This window comes from Equus caballus, chromosome 15 (assembly GCF_041296265.1).
Source record: "Equus caballus isolate H_3958 breed thoroughbred chromosome 15, TB-T2T, whole genome shotgun sequence".
NCBI lineage: Eukaryota > Metazoa > Chordata > Mammalia > Perissodactyla > Equidae > Equus > Equus caballus.
Genome location: NC_091698.1, coordinates 83,797,273 through 83,822,892, shown reverse-complemented (window position 1 = coordinate 83,822,892; position 25,620 = coordinate 83,797,273). Strand labels below are relative to the sequence as shown.

At 39.7% G+C, this 25,620-nt stretch overlaps 1 protein-coding gene and 1 long non-coding RNA gene across 4 annotated transcripts in view; one reads left to right on the top strand and one right to left on the bottom strand.

The window, feature by feature from the left end:
* The window catches only part of BABAM2 (BRISC and BRCA1 A complex member 2), a 420,515-nt gene that overhangs the window by 368,475 nt on the left and 26,420 nt on the right, over positions 1-25,620 (top strand). For all 3 annotated transcript variants that reach the window (XM_023619317.2, XM_001502017.6, XM_070235639.1), the window contains one exon: positions 15,570-15,723. In XM_023619317.2, the coding sequence (XP_023475085.1) occupies positions 15,570-15,723 (154 nt within the window). The remainder of the gene's footprint in view (positions 1-15,569; positions 15,724-25,620) is intronic.
* On the bottom strand, positions 7,108-10,436 carry LOC138917706 (uncharacterized). The gene is made up of 3 exons (XR_011426140.1): positions 10,322-10,436; positions 9,728-9,788; positions 7,108-7,181 (listed from the first exon to the last, which is right to left on the bottom strand). It is a non-coding gene; the product is annotated as an uncharacterized lncRNA (long non-coding RNA).

Here is a 25,620-nt window from a genome sequence, read left to right as displayed (position 1 = left end):
CATGAATAAGGTGGGGCTGGTGAGAATAGCTGTTTGATGGTAAGGGCAGCAGGCCGCATGAGACGGGATTAACTGTTGAGTCCACCTCAGGCTTGGCTGAGGTGTAACCAGGTTTAAGGTACTTTACTTTAAAGCCCTTTGGAACGTCCCTCCCTCTCTTTTTCCTTCCTTATCTGATTCTTTCCATCTGTTCTTAAATGCTCTGTATATGTGAACTTCAACTTCTCTATTCAAACTTTAGTCTTTCAGCCAGAGCCTGATGGGCTGTACCACACCTTTAGAAGAAAAAGCTGGATAGGACCTCCCCTGAGCTGCTCCCATCAGCATTCAAGAATGATATTTTTATCTGGGAGACCTTGGTTAGTCCCCTCGGGCTAGAACAAGGGGTAGAATTAAGGTAATTAAGCTGGCGTCAGTGTGTAGGACAGATAGAAAAGCAATTCCTGGAGGCAGAGAAAGCTTTGTGAACTACTTCAGGTGTGAATTGATTAGTATTTGGGGCTGACCTAAAGTGGGTGTGGGAGACCTAATGCACTTGTTCCTAGGTTTAACTAAGAGTATATTCAGCTGTGTAAAGTAGGTTGCTATTTTTAAAAATCTACCTTCCCACTTCTGTTTATTTACGGTGGAAGTGAATGTGGCCCCCCCAACATCATCAGTCCCCTCCCGGTAGGACAGTGCCTTGTGGACAATCCTCCCAGGATGTGCTGTCAACAGTGAGCCTTTCCAGAGATGGAAATAGCAGAATGGAGTCAAAGGTTTTGAGCTTGGCAGAGTATTAGACCCAATCTGTGTGTGAGTGAATGGGAGGAGCAAGCTGTGGCTTTTATTTCAGACATGTACTATAATTCTTCCCTAGTTGACAGCAGAACATCCACTTGGCTTCAGAACCCCTGGGTTTAAAATCTGAAGACCTGAATTCAAGGTCCAGCTCTGTCATATGACTATAATTCTAAACAAGCTATTTTCTGTTCCTGTTTCACTGTTCTTACCTATAAATGGGTATTAGGCCTACCTTGAAGATTGCAGATGAGACGATATGTGTAAAAACGTATTTAAGCCGTAATATGCAGCTTGTATTATGGCATTCATGGAGCCTCTGGAATTATCAGACTGAATCAAAGGTGAGCGGTAAGAGAAGGATACGGAGGTTTGGATATGAAGGATATGAAAGTCATCAGAGGATATTGATAGATGAGACTTTCTGGGACTTTCTAAAGGAGGAAGGCTGAGGGCCAAGCCTTCAAGGTTAAGTCCCTCAGCTGAGCTTTGGGAGTGAGGGGCTCTTAAGCAGACGGAGAAAAGAAGACAGTAAACATTTTAAAAGGAAGGGAAGTACAGATCGATACAGTGTTATGGAAACCATGGGAGAAGAACAGAAGTGAGCAACAGTGTCAAATGCCATTAAAACCCCCTAGATGTGGCCATAAAATATTTTCCCAATCAAAAGGAAGAAAAAAAGGAAATTGAAACATCAAAAATAAAAATTTTTTGAAGTCTGAGCTCATTGTACCCTTGAGCATAGCTTAAGTCTGAAAGACAAACACTTCATATTCCTCCTCCTGGTCTGTGAGGACTGTGCATGTCAGTCTTAGAGTTTTATGCACTTTCTTGATCAACAGCCAGAGAACTTACTTGCCCATAATAACCCCTGGCTGAGATGGTAGATGAGCCAGAATGCCCCTGAGTAGAAACTCCTTCCAGGATGTCAGAAACAAGCAGTAAATCTAATTTGTAGTGCTTGTGGTGGAAAGAACATAGGCTCCAGACCCCCATGGGCCAGGGCTTTCCTGGCCCCATCTCTTCATGGCTGCAAGTAAGTTCTCAGGTGGCCCCAGGGTCAGGCTTGCTCTCTAGTAAAAAGGGGCAAGAGAGAATTGTGTGACAGAAAGGACCGAGCACACTGTAGGCATTCAATAAATGTTGATTTCCTTCCTTTTTATTAGCATTTAAAAAAATTGTTTTTTAGAATGAAATGCAAAACAAAAAACCACCTTGCCTGTTTTCCATAGAAAGAGATTTTGCAAATTTGAGTTAATGAAGAACCCAAAGTCATGCTGTAAAGTATGTTGCAGCGTGGTTATTTTGCTCCTGCAGGGAGGTTTACTGGGTTACAAAGGCCTGGTGCAGTGTAGCTCGCTGAGCATGAGGTCAAGACCCTCAGGTCCTCTGTGAGGCTGCTCAGCAGTTCACCGCTCTGTACCACAGGCTTCTCAGTTACCGAATGGACAGATGATTTCCAAGGTCCCTTTCTGAACTGTGGTTTAACTAGCATGTCCTCTGTTGTGATACACATGGAGATTTTTAAGTAAATATCTCACCTATCTGCAGCTTAGCTCTGCTCTATAAACAAACCTGTGAAAACGCAGCCAAGAAGAAGGGAGTAGACTAAAGAAGGGTCACAAAGTCTGTGTGTTTTACTCACAGGGAGCCCTCCAGGCCTGACTCTCATAGCTTCTAGTAAACTTACTCCACTAGTTCCCAAGTCCCCAGCAGGCAGCTTAACCTCCCAGAGAAGGTATGTGGTGTAAAGGTATAGCTTAACCCATAGCCTGGGCTGGGATGTGAGAATGGAGGGAACCAAGAAACCACAGACAGCAGACACTGGACACTTAGTGTACGGACCAGCATGCCTGTTTCAGGCCTAGTTTCATGACTCTGTGGCCCACTGTAAGAGTTACTATTCATAATTTTGATTTTGAGTCATTTAAAAAGGATATGGGAGCAGTAAATGTGAAATCTACTTTAGAAATATTTCTATCAAAAACAGTAAAAAAGAAAAAAGTTTTGGAGTTCCCAAGAATAAATCCTCAGTTTTAGGGTATGAATATGCTTTCCTTAGGATAGCACTTATCCAATACCTTTGCTTGAAAATGATCTTATTCCTGTAAGTTTGGATGGAGAAGTCAACCAACTCATTTAAGTCAAGGGCTTCCCTCAACATGATCACGTTATGTTTACACAGTTTATTCAAGTTAGATAGGAGAATGTGACAGTTTAAAAACATCATTTTAAACAAATTATACCTTCATCTCAAATGAAATTTTTCACTGGAATTGCTATCAAGGAAGAGGATGAATTTCCATTCCCTGCTGTACCTCCCACCCATTCTCACAGGAGAGAGAATGACCCAGGAGCTGGCCGATACAACAGCAGCTAAACCAAAACCAGGATAATTCGCAGACCAAAGAGTAATCTTTAAATATAGGAAGATTGATTATATTTCTGGTCTTTTCAGAGGACAGAATCACTCACAAATAAGTAGTGGAGCGAAAAAAGAAAAAAGCCTTTACCTTAAAAGAAGCACCTGTGAGAATGGGGAGACTGCTGCATTATCAAAGCACAAAGAAAGCTGTCTGACCAAGTTTTCTTCAGGTTTCTCTGTTCCGGTGTTTGCTGGTCTGTGGTCAACTTTGCTGCAGAATGGCGTTTGACCTTCGATTCTTGAGAGCTATGATTTTTTTTATTTTTTGAAGGAAAAAGATTGTAGAATTAAAACTGAAGAGTTCCTGAGGACTCCTGAATTTGCCTCAAATAAAACATGGGCAAAACTAAATTAGAAGCTTAATTGAAAGAACATGGTTACTTTTCATCTATGGGTGGTATTTTCTCATCTGGAAGTCAGACTGGAAAAAGAAATAATATAGACCCAGGTTTGTTTGTGTTTGTAATTGCTTCCAAGGGAAGGTGAGTAATAACAGGTATCATTTATGGATGTCTGCTGTGTGCCAAGTATTCTGCATATATTCATTATATCATGTAAACCAGCCAGCAGCCTTGCAAGGGAGGTATTATCCCATTTTAAAGATGAGAAAACCTAGACTCAGAGAGTTTAGTAAACTGCCTGAGGTCACCCAGGTAGTAGCTGGCAAAGTAAGAATCAAGCGCAGATGTGTCACATTCCGAAGATCATATTCTTTCCGCCATACCGTTGCATTCCTTTAGGCTCCAACCTTCATTCATTGAGCACTTTCTGTGTGGCAGACACTACGCCACATACTTTATTTTCAACTTGGAGGTTAGAGTTTGTCCAGTTTTATGGATGAGAAAGGTCAGTTAATCTGCCAAAGTTATACAACTACTGAGTAGGACCTGAGTTGCCACCTCCAGAGTACATGCCTTCTTCCCTTAAACATTCAGCTTCACCTAGATGAGCTATTTCCTGTCCATCTCACCAGACGGAATTGAACCTAAAGCAACCAAAGAATGGAGTGGCTTATCTTTGAGCATTTCCACCTAACCTCGTGGATCATCTTCCTATAATTTTAATACCCCAGCATAGTGTATATCTGGAATGGAGAATTCTTGGAAAGTATAACATGCAGATAAAAAATAGGTCAGTGAAGGTTTCTGCATGTCATGAAGGGGAATGACATGGTGACCAGGGCTTCAAACACTGTCTTATGAGGAAACACATAGTCACTCTTGAGGGGCATGGTTTCCAAGCGCTGCCAGATATTTGACTTAAACTGTGTCCCACCCCAGTCTTATGCCCAATCTCAAATCTCGGGCCCTACTGTATGGATTGTCCACATGGGAAGTTAGAGTTGTTTGAAAGAAAATGGACTTCTCCTGTAAACTGCTAACAGTCCATTATCAGACTCCGCTCAGAGCCTCCCTTGACTATAAGGGATGAACAAGTAAGTCTTAAGAGATGTTTTATAAAGAGGAATAAGTTCCCATACTGAGAAATGAATGACTGGTTCTCCTCTAATACTAATAATAAACGTTAACTTATTTTTTATTTGTGCATTATATTTTCTAAAGCATTCTCCATTGTGGAGGATTTATACTATGCTGGAAGTATTTAAATTTTAGGAAAATATCTGATCCACTGAAGTGGGTGGTATGGGATATTTCCTCTAAAAATGTGCAAGGGTAACACTGCTCATAGAAAAATGTCCACATTCCTTTGCTTTTATTCACAGCTCTCCACAGTTTTGAAATCTTGTCCAGAGACCCTCAGCACCAGCGTTCTCTCCTCTCATCCTGTATTCCCTCTACTCTGATCACCCCTCATTCCCGCTCTCTCTCTGCTGTGACTGCTCAATGCTGTTCCCTCTGCCCGGAATTCCCTCACCTTCCTCCCTCCCTTCCCAGTCACAGTCTTCCCTCTGCATCTGCCTGTCAAAAGCCTAATTGCCTTTTAGCCCTGCTCATCTAATAAGCCTTCTGGAAGCCCTTAGAGGGATTATCCTTCCACCTCATACCCCGTGCTGGTTACCAGCTCTATTATAACCCTCATGTTTATCTCCCTTCCCAAGAACAATGAAGGTCAAGTGTATGCTGGCAGCGTGAGGAGGAGAACCTGGCCTTTCTCAGCTTGGCCTCCCTAGAGCCAGCATGTAGTAGATGCTCCAGGAATGCTTGTGAAAACGGATACTTGTTGCTGTTTTCTCTAGAATATAAAGCTCATAACCAGATCCTTAAAAAAAAAAAAAAAAAAAAACTAGGTTAGTTTCAGAATTCTTTTTCTTCATAAAGCCATGTTAGTCAACCTTCTCTTTGGGGTAGTCATAATATTTGCAAATTTGTACCTGGCAGGACGTTCTAATTTTTCAATGCTGGAATTTAAACTAACCAGTGTCAGTCCCCCTGCTTTAACCACAGACACTGCGTTTGTCCTTTTCCTTCTATTCATCTTCATTTGGTACATCGTCCATGAATTTTTGAAATTAAAAGCTTATGATTCTTTAAAGACTTTGCCCAGTTTTTAAGTGTCAAGGGTTTTGCATTTGGCTATATTTTAATTTATTTAAGGATTCTTTTAATCAAATTCTTCCCTAGTTTAGCCAGATTTCTTTTTTAATCCTCCCAGGCCAAAAGTTTATTTATTGTGACTAAATTCTTTTAAAGATAGAAGTTAAAACAGTATTAAATGCTATTTATAGCATTCTCTCTTGCTAGTTTCTTTCCGCATCTCATAAAAACATGTTTCTTTTCTTGCATGTCTGGTGCAGTCAACATTTCCTCACTTTTATGATCTGTGCCAGTCGCTAGATATATACAGACTGTCCGCTGAGTGTCTAGCCCAGTATTACACATGTGGAGGATATGAAAAAATACCAGGTAAACTTAACTGTTAGCAGTCCAACTGAGACTGGATTATGTGGACATGGAGGATAGAGGAATCACTGAATGGCAGAGCAGGCAAGAGAGGCTTCCTGGAAGAAGGAGGGGCTTGGACTGTGTCATAGAGTCAGAAGCAAGAGCAGGTTGAAGGGACTGAACACGGAGCCAGGCCTGAGGAAGTTCCAGGATCCAAATGGGAAGCGTACCCAGAGGACACAGAAACCAGATGGCATGGCAAGGCAGGAAGTGCAGAGTGCAGCATGCTGTCCCTTTCCAGGCAATGTGGGTCCTCACTTCTAGCATGGGGCCTGCAACATGGAGTATGCTCACTAAACATGTGATGGATGAGGGAACAGATGGACCAGGGGAAGCAGATAGAGAAGCACAGGGACAAGGAAGGGTTCCCATGCGGGGGACCCTTGGTCCTGGCCTCAGCCACTAATATCCTTCTTTCAGCCTGGTGAGGGCCAGCCCTGAGTGGGCCTTGTTTGGGAGTATAAGTTGTAAGCATTCAGAGTTCTAGAACAGAGGTGTTTCCTACAAACTGAGCCTTGATGAGCAGAAACCCAGATAAACTCAGAAAAGGAAGGAGGGCCCTCCAGGTAGGGAGACCATCTTGTCTGTGGGCTTCCCAAGGCCAGAAGGCTTCCCTCATCTTTGCATCACCCAATCCTCTCCACGTATGCAAAAATGAGGGGAGTGGTAGGAAAGAAAGTGAGATTGGTAAAATAGGGCAGGTTATGGCTTTTCTGAATTGAATATATGTGATCACAAAAGAGCCAAATAAAAAGTGGGAAATTGTTATGTCTACACAATATCGAAGCTTTATTGATCGCTTCCCTCTCTATGGAATGTTCCCCAGACTTCAATTCTGATCCACTTTTAACCTTCTAGAACCAACTTGAAGTCCATCTCCTCTGCAGAGCTTTCACTCAAGCAGGGTTCCCCCTTCCTTTGCACAGACACCGTCTGCGCATGCCTCAGCCATCGCCTGAACATGCCGAGCTGCAGTCGCGCGTTTACCTTTCCAGGTCTCCCTTTGCAGCTCAAGAGCTCAAGGACATGGACACCTTCCTTCTTCTCAGCACTCTGTCTTCCAGTTAGTAAATCTGGCGAGAAGAGAAGAGACAGACAGGAGGGACCCAGCTGACCTGCCGATTTTGCCAACCTGACAGTATTCTCATAAGACAGTCTACCTCTTCTTAGGTACATCTGTAAGCTGTATTCCGGGTTTTATGTACCTTTTTCTTCTATGTTTTTCATTTCCTTTACCACTTTGGCATTTTTCCCCTGAAGACCATTCAGCTTTCCTGACCCTCTTAGTTGTAGAAATTGCTCCCATTTTTAAAAGTAGTATTTATTTGAAAAAGATCATATAAAACATACCTATGTACTTTAAAGACTAATAAAACCACTCGACTTCAGAAATAGGGCATAGAGCCAGTATCATAGCAGCCCTGTGCATATCCCTCCCGCAAGTAACCACTACCCTGCACTTTGTGAGCCATATTCTTGATGTTATAATAGCTTTACACCTACTATGTATCCACAAGCAATATATTGTTGTTTTGGGGGGGTTTTTTTTTAACTTTATATAAATTGTTTTCTGTTGCTGTGAATATCAATGTCTTCGTTTTTTTAAAAACTTTTTAAAATTATAAATACTTAAAGCTCATACAAGTGTAAGGAGTACAAAACAAATACCCATGTGTCCCCCTTAGTCAGATCTTAATATTTTGCTAATTGCTTCTGGTTTTTGCTTTGCTTTGCTTTTAAGAAATAGCACATCATCATTTTCATTGAAGCCCCTGAGTGCCCGTCCCGGGTGCATTCCTGTCCCTCTCTCCTACCCTGTTACTCCTAGATGTCCTTAATTTGGTGTTTATCGTTCCTATGCACCTTTTTATACATTTCCTACATAGACATTTACAAACAGTATGTAATAATCCATGTGTGTTTTTGAACTTTGTAAGTACGTATTGAACAGTATTCATCTGTAACTTGCTTTTTTCACTGAACGTTGTGTTCTCGAGATTCATCCATGTCGGTACACGTAGCTTTAGCTCACTCCACTGAATATTCCATGGTACAGTTAGCCAATCGCACCTTGGTGGACTTTCCAGTTTTTGTTATCACAAACAATGTGACAGCAAACCTTCTCCTACCTATCTTCTTATGCACATGTGGCAGTATTTTAGAAATGAAATTGCTGAGTTATGAAGTATATATTTCTTCACTTTCTCTGTACAAGAAGTTATAAAAATTTACATTCTCATCAGTGAATGAGAATTCCCAGTGCTCCACGGCCTTGACAACACTTGAGTATTATTGGGTTTTAAATTTTTTGTCAGTCTAATGGGTATGAAATGGAATCTCACTGAAGTTTTAATTGCATTTCCTTTAGATGCTCCTTTCCTTTAGTTCAACGAGCATCTTTGAGTGTCTGTCCTGTACAATGCACTGTGCTAAGTGCTGGCAGTATTAGAATAAGTAATTCATGGCCCCTGCCTTTAGGAGCTCACAGTCTTTGCAGTGATTCCTATCTAGGGAGGCATATCACAATCACTCAAGGTTTATTTTCAAAAATCAGAGGTCTGAGGTGAGGCCCAAGCATCAGCAATCTTCATTCCATGGTGATGCCGATACTCACTTTGAATTGAGAAACTCTGATGTCGGGGAGAAGCCTAGCTGATTCAGTCTGGGTTCGTTTATGTGGGCAAGGTGAGAACCTGGCTCTTCACTGGCCAACTCTATGGCATCCCTTTCATCTTGAGATTCTTTTTACAATTTTATGTGTGTCCCCTTGAGTCTTGGAATGAGTAATTTGTATCTATAAAGTACCTCAGAAGCAATTGCTAAACAAAATATAAGCAGGGGCAGATTTCCTATAACTTCAGTTCTCTGAGTCAGCTGAAAATCTGGAAGGAAACAACAACAACAGGAGAAGGAGGAGACGGTCTGAACGTGCCTGAGGCACACAACCCAGAGCTCACGCTCCATTAGTCCAGCACCTGCTCCAGCCAGGTTCTGGTCTAGGGGTGGGGAGGCACTGCACCTGACTCTTGGGGACCTGAGACACAGGTGGGATAAAGTAGGCAAAAGAAAAGAGAAGAGGCAAGAGAGAGAGATAATACTAAGACGGTTGGCCTTGGTGAGAAGTGGCAAAGGAAAAAGCAGCTGGATAAAAAAGGAAACATAGTAGAGGATGTTTATAGTCAGGGGGCACGCTTCGCGTCACACCCCGGGAGCCCTGGAGACTTCCGTATACCACACTAAAGGCACATCAGCTCTTAACAGTGGGCAATGAGGGGTAGGGGGTGGCAGGAGTGGCTCTTAGGTAGGAGGCATTTGGAAAGAGCAAGCTAAGTCTTCCGTAACGCTTGAGGCCATCACCTATAATGATTTTTTCATATGCTCTCTGTCATCAAGAAAAGGCTAAAGTATTTTCAGTATATTATTTTTACTGAGATGTGAAGGTATGTACAAAGTTTAGGAAGATTTCCATCAAAATAGTTAAAAGTCAAGCACTGTGAAGGCTTATGCTGTAGTTACCAAAAATTTCACTATATATGGGACAGTCTGTAAAGCCAGATGAAAAAGAAAACCTCAGGAAAAGAAGAGGAGTAAGGAAAGGAAACAAATGTTTGTTTAGTACCTGCTTGGTATTTATTCAGTCCTTTAGGCAGCACTGTGAGATTAGAATTCTTGTCCTCATTCTGCAGATGAGAAAGTCAGGATTGAAAGAGATGACATGTTTTGTCTATGGTCTCACCACAAATAAATGGTGGGGCTACATTTGCACCCATTTTTATCTGACTCCAAAGACTGTGCTTTTTTCTGCCTTACCATGCTATCTCCTCCCATATTAGAGTTTTTAGAATTTACAGCAAAATTCAAGAAACTTCAGGCTTTAGTTTGGTAATATTAAAACCCCAAAGGTAACCTGTTTACATGATCAAATCACACAAAAGATAGTGAAAATTTGAAACCAGTTTAACAAAATCTGGTTGAAGTTTAGTCTCCCCGTCACTTAAATGAAAGGCAGTTATGGTAAAAGGAGACATCATTTAATTTTTAAAGCCTTGAGTAGGGATACATCTGAATTGGAAAACTTTACTTTTATATTTCTTGTAGGTGAGTATTTTGGATATGTGCTGTTTAACTTTCTAGTGGTTAGAATCCTGTGTCTCAAAGGTTTAGTTGTAGTTAGTACGGTTGGGGGTGGTTAGTAAATAAATGGCAGACTTACCCAGTTGGTTGTGTGCCCACTCTGGGAGTAGCAGGGAATGAGATATGTCCAAACTGCTCTTAGGAAGAATCAACCTCAGATGGAATCACCGTTGGAGGGAGGGTTTACAGCAAGTCAACCTGGGGTTAAAACTATATCCTAATGAGGCTTCGAGGAACTGGAGAGGCCTGGGAGGATTGGAAATGGGGACATAACCATAACCACCACACAGTGAATCCATGAATATCTTCCCTACTAACCCAAGAACACGGGAATATATAGTTTGGAAGGTTGAGAGAAATGAAATAATGGCTGACTTGTGAATAATGATGAAAATATTTGATGATGTGACTCCCAGGGAAGCAATTATGGTTAACCCCTCATTTGTTTGGCATTTTCAAGGGTTGAACTGACCCACATAACTGAATTTTCCAGACAACTAAAACTTTCCTATTTATGTGCCTTGAATGTTTTTTAACCATTCTTGGTGGAAATATTTCTGAAATAGATTATACAATTATCCTGCCTTCTTGACTAGAAGCTGCAAGAAACAACATTTCCTTAGATGCCTTTGACTGCAAGTCTGGGAAGACCTGATTAAAAGAGGTTTAAATAGTTAGGACTTGTAATCGTCCCACATTAACAAGAAATCTAGTTCCAGGGGTGATGAATTCGGCAGCTCAGTGATGTCAGGCTGACTTTCCTATCGTGGTCACAAGATGGGTGCATATCTCCAAGCCTCAAGATCTCACGTGATGAGATCTAAGGCAAGAATGAAATGGGGGCTTCTCCTTACACGTGTCTTTAATCAGAGAGGAAAATATTTCTCAGAAGACCCCTAGTCGCCTTCCCCTGTGACCCATTGGCAGAACTGAGTCACTTTTCCATGCCTTGATTTTATAGAATGGCTGAGAGAGTGAATATCCAGCACTTTCAGATCCTGGAGTGGAAGGAGGGCTCTGCCCATATACAACGAGGATAGGGATGGCTGTTGGGGAGGCAACCAGGAGTGTCTGCCACGGTTGCCAAGATTGGGGGTGAACCTAACTTACTGCACAGCGATAGCCTGAGGGATGACTGAGCTTTCTCTTCCCACACTGGCTCCAGACTGGGCTTCTTTTTGATTTCCTGAGTCTGCTTTTAGTTATTAATCTCTCTCCTTCCTTTGTGTCAGACTGCTAGTTATCACTACTTGCTGTTAATGTGCCGTGTCCTCATCTTGCCATAATTAGATTTTTTTCCTGGAAAAACCATATAAGCAAAGTTGTTAGAACTGTGCCTGAAATGTTCTGAGTGAGTATCTGACAGCTGTCCTGTGCATCAGACACTTAGTGTGGCGTTTCTTTTGGCTGTTCAGGGTCATTTTTCCATTGTGGAGGTTTTTGGAGAAGTGAGGAGTTTCTAGAGTCTTGTGAACTTAGATACGACTTTAATGGGGAAGTCTTCTCATGGGGAAAGGATTTGTATTTAGGGGCAGTTAAGCTTCTTTACTAGAGGAGGGAAAACTGCGTCTGTCCATCTGAATCTCAGCAAGGTTTAGAGAGAGGCAGCAAAGTGTACAGGGGCTTTCTGCTCCCTCTCAAAGGGATGGTGGTTGCCTGGAGATCACCACCAGCTGCCGGGCTGTGACCAGTGGAACTCGTCACTGCAGCGACTGTCCAGCATGAGGCAAGCCGGTGCAGAGCTTGAGTATTCCTGCCTCTGCCAGGGCGTCGGAGCCCTGTGAATGAGTCCTGTGAAATGCCCAGGTTGTGCAGAATTAGAAGTGTTTGGGTGTGACTTGTTTCAACAAGTTCTTGAAGAAAGGAATGCTTCGGAAATGGTTATTGAAATTATACAGAACAAGTGAGGACCATCCCTTCTGTGGGTGGAGGGCTGACCGAATTCCAGTCTCTGTGTACAGGAGGAGGGAAATAGGGAGCAGCTGTCAAAGTAATACTGACAATGAATAACTTGAACCAAAGGGAATGATTCTACTTCGGAAATCAAACCTGAGCTAGTAGGCGGATTGGGTTCTAATGAAGCGAATGGTTGAAATCTTCAGTTTTGGTATAGCTGAAACTATGAGCCCAGACTGCCTAGAACTCCAAGGGTCCCTTCAGAGGAAGTCAGCTGTTTGAAGGCCTAAAGTCGTTATGTTACTCTGTATCAGAAAATTGTGAGTTAGCCTATAGGCAAATGTTAGGTGACAAAAACATTTGGGGATAAGGAAAACAAGTTTAGGTTTTTTTTAATTCCGACTAATTTGTACCATTCAAATCATTCTTAAAAGAAAAATGCAAAATATTTCTCGTAAGTATTTTAGTTATTAACTTTTTCTTATGCATAGAACATTTTTAAAGAAGCCATCCTTTTGTTGACTTCTGACTGATAGGATACAGCTTAGTTAATTGGGCCAGATAGTTATATGTTTCTAATTTTATTTTCTCATATGTGAATTAACATGTGGATTACTGATTTTCTCTCTGAAGTACTCTGAGCATTCCTGCTCCCCTAATATTTCAGCCACTGTGTTCAAATTTTAATATTCGCTTCAGCTACACTTTTTTAGAAAAATCTCCATGGAGAAATAATCATGTAATCAATGCTCTTTTGGAATCCTGGTACATATGAGCATATAGCATATAGCTGGCTGGCAATTTTTTTTTTAAATTAGAACCACTCATTGCCCAGGTAAATAAATTTGCATTCACATTTTGAATTTGTTCTGATCTTAATTGAGCAGTTAGGGGGTCAGAGTGGATGGTTCAGAACTAGGTGAGAAAATCATTTTTTAGCATATCAAACCAGCAACTCATTTTCTACAAAACAAAATAACAGGAACAAAAAAATATAATGCATTTCAAAGCCTAAAAAGGCTAGTAGCTTGAGAGTCGTGAAGCCTGCAGTATTATCTGTATTACTTTGATACTAAATGGTGACTATATTCACTTTAAATTTGTAAATTTTGCCTTTGAATTCTATTATTTAAAATTATTGCTTTTTTGAAGGGAAAGTTACATGATAAATACTTTCTACCACTGCTATTGGTGATTGCTTTGGGGGTTCATCTGAGTCTTGTTTTATATTTGGAAATTTGTGTATAATATAATCATAACTGAAGTCAAAGTATACACGAATAGACATTTTTTTCTAAAATTAAGAGGAGGAAATGAAATAAGTAATGAGAAAAGATATAAACTTGATTTTAGAAAGCAATATTTATCCAAAATGACTGAAGATGTTATAGATCATGCTTTGTAATCTGAAGAGATTCAAAAGGGTTTTTGAATTGAATTATTTATAATTTGAGTCAGTCTGTTTTTCATATTGTGTATTGTTCCTATATATTACTAAATCTCTGTTTTGGCACAAATAGACATGTATTGAAAATGCACTGAGGCAATTGGAAAATGTGACTAAAGAGTGGACATTCAAAGTCTTGCCGCTTTGCCTTGGTGGTGCTGTGATTCACGCATAGAAACCCCCTGCAGCCCTGAGTCAGAGTCACATACAGTCAGAGGTCTGCGAGCCCTCGCCGACTGGGCGAGTGTTTGTTTCTTGTTTCTTTTAAAGTTTGTTGCAAACCTAACTTTTCCTTCAAGAAATCATTTTGGGTGCCTAGAGGGCCCAGTCCAAGTCAAATGTCACCCTCAACTGGCATAGTGATAGATGCGTAACTATGTAGTATGAGGGGTTTTTTGCATATATTTGCCTCATGTAGCCAAACAGATGAACCTTGTACATTCTTGACAGTAGAAACTTTAGCTTACTAAATTATAGTTATGACGTAGTGCGTGTGTTGTGAGCAGGTTGTACCAGTATGCTTAAGAGCAGGAGGCAACATGGCCCAGTAGAAGGAGCTTGGGATTTAAGTCCTGGACTCGATCTGAGTCCTGCCTCTGCCCGGCTACGGCATGAGCAGTTTAATACGCCTCTTGGAGTCTCAAGTTTGTTCATCTGTTAAATGCAGATGGTAGAAATAATGTCTGCTTCACAGAATTATAAGTATCAAATTAGGTAAAGTATGTAAAAGTATTCTGTAAAGCTAGAAAATTCTATACACATTTTTCTTCTTTTTTTATATATATTAATATGCCTGTTCTTTGTCCTGGAAGTGGACAACATTCACACAAATATACGTTATATGTCTTGAGGAATGTGCTATTGAAACAGTTCGTGGGTTTTTTGTGTGTGTGTTTTTTTTTTGAGGAAGGTTAGCCCTGAGCTAACATCTGCTGCCAATCCTCCTCTTTTTGCTGAGGAAGACTGGCCCTGAGCTAACAACCATCCCCATCTTCCTCTACTTTATATGTGGGACGCCTGCCACAGCATGGCTTGCCAAGTGGTTCCATGTCCGTACCCGAGATCTGAACCAGTGAACCCCAGGCCGCTGAAGTGGGACGTGCAAACTTAACCACTGTGCCACCGGGCTAGCCCCAACAGTTCATGTTTTTAATGAGAGTCTGCATCAACTTAAAACAGAAGTCATTTCATTTTTAAAAATTGAGTTACAGAACCCCAAAATGAACAGATAAAGCACATAATACTTGTTAACAGCAAATATTAAAATCAGTCAATACTCTAACAGTAGACATATGTAGTGCTCAGATTGGTCCTTGTTGCATTTCATTAAGGAGCTCCCACTGGTTTAGGAGATACATCTGGTAACACATATGAAAAAATGTAAAACTGCCGAATATCAAAATTCACTGCTTGATTGGAAGTTAAGCGATAACTCTATCTTCTCTGGTGGCCCAGTTGCCATATCCTATAAAAATAGAAAGATTATCACCTGCCCTCTTGATCCGCTTTCCAAATCTGTTCTTTAAGGACAGCCTGTGTCCCACCTCTTCCCTCAAATTCTAGATGAGGAAGACACAGCCTAACCTTTGAAGAGTTTATGCTATAACAGAGACTTGAAATAGGCATATAACTAACTCCTGCATGGAATATTGGACAGAGTCAGTGCCAGGAGAAGTTCAGATGGCTAGAGGGGCCCAACTTCTGTAGCCGTTTCATGGCATTCTTCAGCACCTACACATTATGCCTCATATTAGTTAAATTTTCATTTATGTGTCATTTGCCTCTCTACCTAGGTTGTAAACTCCTTGAAGGCAGGAGAGGCACCTTGTATTTCTTGGTTCCTCTCTCCATACCTTTTACCTAAGCTTCAACCAGTGTTTGTGATTCTGATAGAATCTTGTATCTAACATTGAGATTTAGCCAAAAAAGTGTAGTAAGATACGTTTAAGACCTAACTTTCTTTTCCTTTCTTCTTTCTTTGCAGTTGACCTGCCCCTGTTTTTCCCTCGAGACCAGCCGACTCTCACATTCCAGTCCGTCTATCACTTTACCAACAGTGGACAGCTTTATTCCCAGGCCCAAAAAAATTATCCATACAGCCCCAGATGGGATGGAAATGAAATGGCCAAAAGAGCAAAGTAAGTGAAACCATTGTTATTTCCTACAAACAGGAACGTTTTGTTTATCTAGTCCAGGGGTTGGCAAGCTACTGCCCACAGGCTAAATCTTGCCATGCATCTGGTTTTATAAGTAAAGTTTTATTGAAACACAGCCACGCCCATTTCTTTGCTTATTTTCTATGGCTGCTTTCATGCTGCAATGGCAGAGTGAGTAGTTGCAACAGACTACATATGGCCTGCAAAGTTTTGGTCCTTTACAGAAAAAGTGTGCCAACCCTTAATCTAGCCTCATCAGATAGATTGCTTTTTTTTTTTTTGATGAGCGATAGGATTTATCTAACATTTACCTCTCTATTTAGATTAGAGAATAAATACTAGATAAGAATTGGAATTGTGGATAAATGGCATCAATGATAATGTTGGCAGCTACTTTCATATTTTTTAAAATGGAAAATTTCATCTGATAGTAAGCAAATAGAATTTCTGCTTAGTAGTCAATACATGGATGCAGTGCCTAGTGTTTCATATGGAACTGTAATGTCTTTGAAGGTACACAGTGAATTATATGCCTCACTGTATCTCTGCAGCCATTACCCGAAATAGGGCCTTCATCTTCCTCAATTGAATAAATCGCTACACGTATAGATTAGAACTATTAAAATCTCTGTGGAAGTAGATTGGGAATTTGACAGAAGTTGCAGTTAGCTAGAGTTTAGAATTTAGAGATACAGCTATTGCACACAAACCTCTTTGTGGAATGCTTTCACCAGTCATGTGGAATAGGTAAATGTAGAAATATGCTCAGTATTTTTTATAGGTAAGACTTTAGTATCCAGAACACCAGTCTTCCTAGATTGAAGCAACAGTGGATCAAAATCATAGTTTCCAAAAATAAATCATAGTTAGAGTGGCAGGTGGTTATTACTTTATCACTCTGAACAGCCATACACTCACACCTGTGATCCCAACTGAAAGATGATCAGATCCCAAGAATCACACAAATGAAGAATGTCTGTTAAACATCCTCTTCATTCGCTCATCCAGTATTTATTGAGCGTCTACCATGTTCCAGGCACTGTGCTCCACACTGGGGATACAGGGATAAACAAATTAGAAACTGTCCATGTCCTCATGGAATTTATAGCCTGACAGGAGAGATCAAAGCCTTTCTCATATCAAACTTCTGACAGTTTTAAAGTACCTGCTAACAAAACCTGGCCTTCCAGACCTAGAAGCTCTTGATTCGTAGGACTTCTTGCTCTTGCCTCCTCCTCCATGAGACCTCTTTCCCTCCCAGCTGCCTCCTGGCATCTCCTATTCTTTCTGTGGTGCAAGACCACCTAGAGCAGGATTGGGGCTCTTTTAAATAATGGCAGAGTGGTTTCTCTAGAAATCCAGACCTCCCCAGATTCGTATGTGGAGTCCAGAGCTGTTGCTATCTGAACCTTCAGTGTGCCCTTTCTCCTGCTTTATCCATGATGCCCAAGTCTGAAATTCTGTTTAAGGAAAAAAACAAACATATGCAAATATAACTAGTAACAATGATTAAGACTTATATATCTTGAAATAGACTTGAACAAAGGGATTATGAGGTAAGTTTTATGTTTGAGATATTGCAGTTGTTTAATTTTCAGGGCTTTCCCTGTGTATACATAGGATCTACCCTCAGAAGATGGGTTGTTATTTGTGGTATGTGCTATGGAGTCTGAATCAGACATGTCTTTGTGGTTTCCATGGCAAAGCTGTCTGGATGTGTGTGTGTGTGTGTGTGTGTGTGTGTTTTTCTTAAGTAGACATTTTAGCGTGTATGAATTGAGTCTGTAAGGAGTTGCAGACCACGAGCCTGTGATTTCAGTATAAGAATATTGTAAGTGAAGCCTGTTTATCTTAACAGATTGGTTCAGAGTTGCAGGAGACATTTGCTTTATGTTAACACCAGTCTAAAGAAAACATCTGAAGTAATGTTAAAAAAATCTGCTTTCCACTGTAGTGAAGATGGATCCATTTTAAATGTAATAAAAGAGAAAGCCAGCAGCGCATACTGGAAGAAGAAATAGTTTAAAAGCTCCCTTCTTAAATCGAACTAACTTCCCTGGGCTGTGTCAGAAGGCCGGGTGGTGGATAAACACACCCAGAGAACTGTCCTCCAGTACAGACAAGATTGGGGCAGAAGGTTGGAGAGAAAGGACAGAAAGAGAGAAAGGTCAACTGCAGCATTCCTTACACGCCCTGTTTCTTTGTCCTGTGAAATATTGTATGTACACAGTGCGTAAAAGGCTATAATTCACTTGGAGAGCTCTGCCCATGACATAAACACTCTCACGGTTTATGAACAGCAGTACAGCCCTTTGAGTGGAGTCAGCTGTTTATTCCCTCCTGTAGAGCAAAAGTCTGCACATGTGCACTCAGAAAGGCCCCTTTCTGGTCTGGCAATGACCAGGGCGTTTCCTACAACATGTGCTTCTTGCTCTTGGCTGATTCTGTCCTCACAAGTGAAATATCCTGTACCGCTGAGCACAGGCTTTTGGGTCATGCGTGCCCCGGTTCCTCTCGCAGGTTCTAATCCTATAAGCTCTGTGGCCTTGGGCAGGGCTGTGAACTTCATCGTGTAAAACAAGATGACTCCTCCCTATTGGATGGGCTTGATCTAAAGGGTCAGTCACTGAGGGGACATATGAAGACCCTTGGGTTTAGCTTCTGCTTTGTCCCACCGTGCCTTTGCTCACCCCTTTCCTCCTGCCCTCTTTCTGCCCCTTCAAATCTACTCATCATTCACCGTTCTTCCTTATAGCTTTCCCCATCCGCGCTGACTTGCAGGCACCTCTTTTCCCTCTTCCTGGTCTCGGTTGACTGTTGGTGATATGTGATATGCTGCTTTGAAATCCCTTTCGTATTTTTCTTTTATTTCTCACATCTTTGTATATGTCTCATTTCCTTAATCAAATTGTGAGTTCTTTGAAGGCAGGGGTTTTGCATACCTTTTCAAGGATATTTATTGCAGTGTAATTTATATGCAATGTAATTTACATCCAATTAAGTGGACAGATTTTAAATGTATCTTTGAATGGAGTTTTGACAAAGTTACCTTCTATCCTTTTCCAGTTAGTCTCCTCACCCCCAAGACAACCGCTGTTGATTTCTATCACCCTGTTTTTCCTCTTTTAGATAATTCTTACAAATGGAATAATACAGATTGTACTCTTTTCTGTTTTTTGTGTTCAGCAAAATTATTTCAGATTTGTCTGTGATGGCATTCCTTTTTTACTGCTGAGCAATATTTCATTATATGAATATACCATAATTTATTAATCCATTCATCTGTATATGGATATTTGGGTTGTTCCCACTTTGGGGATTTTATTAATAGAGCTGCTATGAACAGTCTTATATAAGCCTTTTTTATAGCCACATGTTTTCAATTCTGTGGGTAAATAACCACAGAATGGGAGTATGTGTATGATTAACTTTATAGGAAGCTGACAAACACTTTCCGAAGTCATTATTACCAGTTTACACTTCCACGGGCAGTATGCAGGGTTCCAGTTGTTCCATAACCTTTCCCACACTTGGTATCATGAGTCTTTTTAATTTTGGCTATTCTAGAAGCGATAAAGTGATACCTCGCTGTTTTTTAATTTTGACTTCCTGACGATTAATGATGTTAAGCATCTTTTCATGTGCTTATTGGTATATCTTCTTTTGCGAAGTGTCTGTTCAAATTTAGCCTTTCTTTTTCCTTTTTTTTCTTGAGGAAGATTAGCCCTGAGCTAACATCTGCTGCCAATCCTCCTCTTTTTGCACGGGGAAAGTGGCCCTGAGCTAACATCTGTGCCCATCTTCCTCTTTTATGTGTGGGATGCTGCCACAGCATGGCTTGGTAAGTGGTGCTAGGTCCACACCCGAGATCCAGACCGGCAAATCCCCAGCCACTGAAGTGGAGCACAGGAACTTAACCACTATGCCACGGGGCCAGCCCCAAATTTAGCCTGTTTTTAATTGGGTTGTTGGTCTTTTTATTACTGAGTTTTAAGAGTTCTTTATATATTGATCAGATATTACAGATATTTTCTCCCAATCTGTGCCTTGCCTTTTTCATTTTAACAGTGTCTTTTGATGAACAGAAAATTTTTATTTTTAATGAAATCTACTTTTATCAATGTTTCCCTTTTATGTTAATGCTTAATTATTTGTCTACCACAAGGTCATGAAGAGATCCTCCTATGTGTTTTTTCTAGAAGCTTTGGTTTTGGTTTGATGTTTAGGTCTATGATTCATCTCAAATTAATTCTTGTGTATGGTATGAACAAGAGGCTGAAGTTCATTTTTTGTTTATGTATATCCAGGTACCAGCAACATTTGTTGAAAAAAACTTTTCTTTCCCTGTTGCATTACCTTCATGCCTTTGTCAAAATAAATTGACCATGTGTGAGTGGGTCTGTTTCTGGATACTCTGTTCTATTCCATTGATCTATTTTTCTATCTGTATACTAACACGAATATTTCCTAAAATCGGGAAATGTAAATTTGCCAATTTTGTTCTTTTTGAAGATTCTTTTGGCTACTTTAAATCCTTTGCATTTCTATGTAACCTTTAAAATCAGTTTGCCAATTCCAACCCCAACTCCCCCTCCAAAAAAAAGCCTGCTAAGGGGCTGGCCCTGTGGCGTAGTGGTTAGTTTCGTATGCTCCACTTTGGTGACTCAAGGTTCACAGGTTTGGATTGCAGGTGCCGACCTACATACCACTCATCAAGCCGTGCTCTGGTGGCGTCCCACGTACACAATGGAGGAGGATTGCAACAGATGTTAGCTCAGCAACAATCTTCCTCAAGCAAAATGAGGAAGGTTGGCAACAGATGTTAGCTCAGGGCCAATCTTCCTTACCAAAAAAGAAAAAAAAACAAAACCCTGCTGAGATTTTGATTGGGGTGGCATTGAATCATTAGATCAACAAGGGAAGAACTGACATTTTAACAACGTTGAATCTTCCGTCAGTGAACCTGGTTTTATTTAGGTCTTCTTTAATTTGTCTCAGAAATGTTTTGAGATTTTAATGTAGAAGCCTTGCATATTTTTAATGTCTTTGCTTTTATTGTAATTGACGATTTCTTTAGACTTTATTTTCCAGTTGTTGCTAGTGTATAGGAATACAAACGATTTTTCTGTATTGACCTAGTGTCCTGTGACATTGCTAAATTCACTATTGCTACTGTTCTAATAGCTTTTTTATAGATTTCTTAGAATTTTTTACCGAAACTGTCATATCATCTGTTAACAGTTTTATATCCTTCTTTCAAATCTTTATGATCTTTATGTTTTTTAATTTCTTTTTCTTACCCATTTGCACTGATTGGGAGCTTCAGTACAGTGTTGTGTGCAAGTGGTGAGAGCAGACATCTGGCCTTGTATTTCCAGATTAAGTTTGATGTTAGCATTAGGTTTGATAGTGATGTATTTATCAGATTGAAGAAATTCCCTTGTATTCCTACTTTGCTAAGAGTTTTTATCATGAATGGGGGTTGAATTCTGTAGAATACTTTTTCTGCTGCTATTGACATTATCCTATGGTTTTGCTCTATTCTATTAAAGCAATGAATTACATTAATTAGTTTTTGAATGTTGGACCAACCTTGCATTCCAGAGATAAATAAACCCTTCTGTCATGTTTTATCCTTTTTTATATTATTAGATTTGTTTTGCTAAAATTGTATTAAGATTTTTATGTCTATGTTCATGAGTGATATTAGTCTGAAATTTTTTTCCTGTGTTGTCCTTGTCAGATTTTGTTAATAGCACTAAGCTCGCTTCATAAAATGAATTGGCAGGTTTTCCTTTCTCGTCTGTCTTCTGGAAGAGTTGTAGAGGTTCAGCACTATTTTTTTCCTCAATATTTTGATCGAGTTTTATTTGTGGGGAGAAATTCAGTGTCTTTACTAAATATAGGGATATTCAGGGTTTTTAAATTTCTTCTTGTGTTAGTTTTAGCAAGTTGTGGGGTTTTTTTAAAGGAGTTTATCCATCGTGTCTAAGTTGTTGAATTGATTGGCATAAGGTTGTTTCTGATATTCCCTCATTTTCCTTTTAATATCTGTAAGAGCCATAGTCATGTAACCTCTTTCATTCCTTATAGTGAAAATTGGCATTTTTTTCCTCTCCCTGTTTTTTAAAATAGTCTAGCTAGGAGTTTATGAATTTTACTAATCTTTACAAAAAGCAACTTTTGACCTTCTGGATTTTATCCATGGTTTGTTTTCTATTTTATTAATTTGTGCTTTTATCTTTATTGTTTCCTTCTTATTTTCAGTTTATTTTTTTTCAAGCTTCTTAGAGTAGAAGCGTAGGTTATTGATTTTAATTATTTCTTCTTTTTAAATATAAGCCTTTGAAGCTACAAATTACTCTCTGAGGTTTGCTTTAGCTGCATCCCACAAATTTTGATATGTGGTTTTTCATTGTCATTTTTTTAGAAATATTTTCTAATATCCCTTGTGATTTCTTTTTGAACTATGGGTTGTTTATAATTGTGCTGTTTGAAATTCAAGTGTTGGGGATTTTTCTAGATATCTTGTTATTGATTTCTAATTTAATTCGGTTTTGGTTGCAGATCATAATCTCTGATTTTGATCCTTTGAAATCTGTTAGAGTTATTTTATGCCCCAACGTATGTTCTGTCGTGGTAAAGAAAAAGAATGTGTGTCCTGCAGTTTTGATGTACGGTCTTCTGTATACATATTAAGTCAACTTACTTGCCATTGTTATTCAAATCTTATATATCCTTACATTTGTGTTTGTGTGTGTGTGTGTTTATTATATCAGTTACTGAAAAGAGAGGTTAAAATTTCCACCTATGATTTTAGATTGTCTCTTTCTCCTTTTAGTTCTGACATGTTTGCTTTTTTGTGTTTTAAAGTTTTGTTATTTAGGTATATATATATTTAGAATTCTTATGTCATCTTGATAAATTGGCATTCTACCATTATGAAATAACTCTCTATTCCTGGTAGTACTCTTTGACTTGAAGTCTGCTTTGTCAGATATTAATATAGTTGTACCAGATTTCTTATGCTTATTTTTTGTATAGTATATCTCTTCTTTATGCTTTTTTTCCATCCTATCTGTGTCTATATTTCAAGGAAACCTTTTGTAGGTTGTTTTTCTTTAAATCTAGTCTGATAATTTCTGCCTCTTAATTAGAATATTTGGTTCATTTACATTTCATATAGTTAATGAGCTAATTGAGTTTGTCTACCGTCTTTCTATTTGTTGTTTAATTTCCCCTATTTGTATATTTATTTTTTATTCCTTTGTTCTTCCTTTCCAAATCTTCCTTTTGATTTGAGTATTTTTTTTAGTACACCATTCTCTCTTCTGTTGGCTTTTTAGCTATAGCTCTTTGTATCATATTTTAGTTATTAGTACACTAAAATACATCTTTAGCTTATCATAGTCTTCCATGAATTAATATTATAACACTTCAAGAATAATGTAGAAACCTAAAACAGTGTAATTCTCTTTATACTTTCTACTAGCCTTTGTGATCTTATTCTCATGTGTTTCATTCTACATATTTTATGAATCCCACAAGACATAGTTATTACTTTGGCTTTTAGCAGTCAGTTGACTTTTAAAGAATTTAAGAAAAGAAAGAAAAATCACATTTTATTTTATTCTGTAATTTACAAATAAAGGTAGTGGAGAATCTTTTCCTTTCCAAAAAAGACACTTATTTTTAAATGTCTTCCTGAGAGCAAGCCATCAGAGACCATATCCAACCTGTATGTAGAGGACCCCGAGACTCACAGTCATCAAGGAAAGAGAGCTACACCTGCAGGACAAAAAGCTACCTCCGCCTGCACTGTCACTGCACCCTTTACAGTGTGCCGTCACGCACTTCATGGGATCATCACTGCAGCCCTGTGAGGGGTGTAGTGCAGAAACCCTCACTGCCCTTCATGCAGATAAAGAAACTGAGGTTCAGAGTGATTAAGTGACCTACCTAAGGTCACACAGCTAACTTCTAGTGGAGTCAGAGCTCAGCATACGGCCTCTTGACCTTTTTTGCACATCCACACCCAGAAGACATGGGTTCCCCATTTTCTTTACCACTTTTTCAAGCCTCCCTCCCCAGAGGCCTGGCCCTTAAGTAACATAAATACAGAGAGGAAATGCAGGTGGCAGTTAAGAGCACCGACCCTAGTCAAGACAGAGCTGGGCTTCAACCTGTCTCTGCCACTCACTAGCTGTGTGACTTTAGGCAAGTTCATAATCTCCCTGAGTCTGTGTCCTTATAAAATAGTGAAGCTAGTTTAGAGGGTTATTATGAGTATCAACTGGGGTGTGTGGTTTTCTGTTGTTGATTAACAAATTACCACAAACTTAGCTTAAAACAGCACAAATTACTATCTCACAGTTTCTATGGATCAGGAGTCTGGGACAACATGCGTAAGTTCTCTGTTCAGGGTCCCAAACAACTAAAATCACAGTGTCCGCTGGGGCTGCTATCTCCATTGAGGCCCATGGCCTCTTATACGTTCATTCAAACTGTTGGCAGAGTACAGTTCCTTACGGTTATCGGACTGAGGTCCCTGTTTCCTTACTGGCTGTCAACTGGAGGCCATTCCCTGCCACATGATCCCCTCCATTGTCAAGTCAGCAGTGGTGCATCAAATCCTTCTCATGTTTCCAATCTCTGACTTCCATGTTGCTGACCTCTAGCCCCAGATTTGAAGTTCATTTGCTTAGGTCAGGCCTACCAGTTAATCTCCCTTTTTTAAAGTCATCTGTTCCACATAATATAACCCAGTTACAGGGACAAAATCCATCGTTTTCACAGCCCTGGGGATTATACAGGAGGTGTACACCAGGGGATGAGGAATCTTGGGGGTCATCTTAGAATTCTGCCCACTACATGGTAAGGTAGGTGAATTGTCTGACATAGAGTCTGGCATGTGGTGGGCATTCGGTAAATGTTAACTATCAGCAGCATCATCCCTGGAGGAAAAAAAAAAGATTTTTCATTAAAAGATAGCAGAGTCAGCATTGCTATCTCCACATGCACCCTGGTGAACAGTCCCCAAGCCTCAGTGACTTGGCCAGAGATTCTTAAGTTCTAGGCTGCGCTGTTCCTGGCTGCTTTCCCCTGTGGTTGTGTCTACTTGGTGCCAGCACAACCAGTTTGAAAAGTGGGAAAAGATCCATCCTTCAGTTGTTTAATCTACATAAAACCAACCATCACTTAAAAACAATAACTGAACCCACCAGTTAGCTACCTTGGTATCTTGTACATAACTTTACATCTGTCTAGAAGAATGAATCAAATGATTTCTTATAATCCTTTCTAATCTGACAAATCTATGAATATGCGGAGTGAGTTTTCCATGAATTTCATTGTATAAAGTATCAGATTGATTTTAGAGGCCTAAGTAGGTTCTTAGAATAGAATTTAACCCCAAAACTACCTACTGCAATGGCTTGTCACACATTAAATCCATTATATAAATGGAAATACTAAAACATATTTCAAAAAATAGCTTCTCAGTCAACACATGGGAGTAATTCATCCTGAACCTCCTCAAACCATTTGTTGTTTCTCTTCTTTCCTCAAGGTCAGAAAGAGATGTTATTTTTTTATTTAGAAACCCATCTGAATGCTCCGAAAGCAATCCATAATTTCCCATATGTTACACTTCACCATGCATACTTTTATTATTTGTCATCCAATTATCTTCGGAGAATAACTTTCTCTTTCAAGAATTTAAAAAAACGGTACATTCTGGACTATATCAATTATTTTCCATTATTGATACCTTAGTATTCCCAAAGGCACTGTTTTCTTCCAACTTCTCATTAACTGCCAAAGGCTTCAATCCAATCTTATGCATTAGTCCTTTAAATAAGAAAAATAAAAATAGATCTT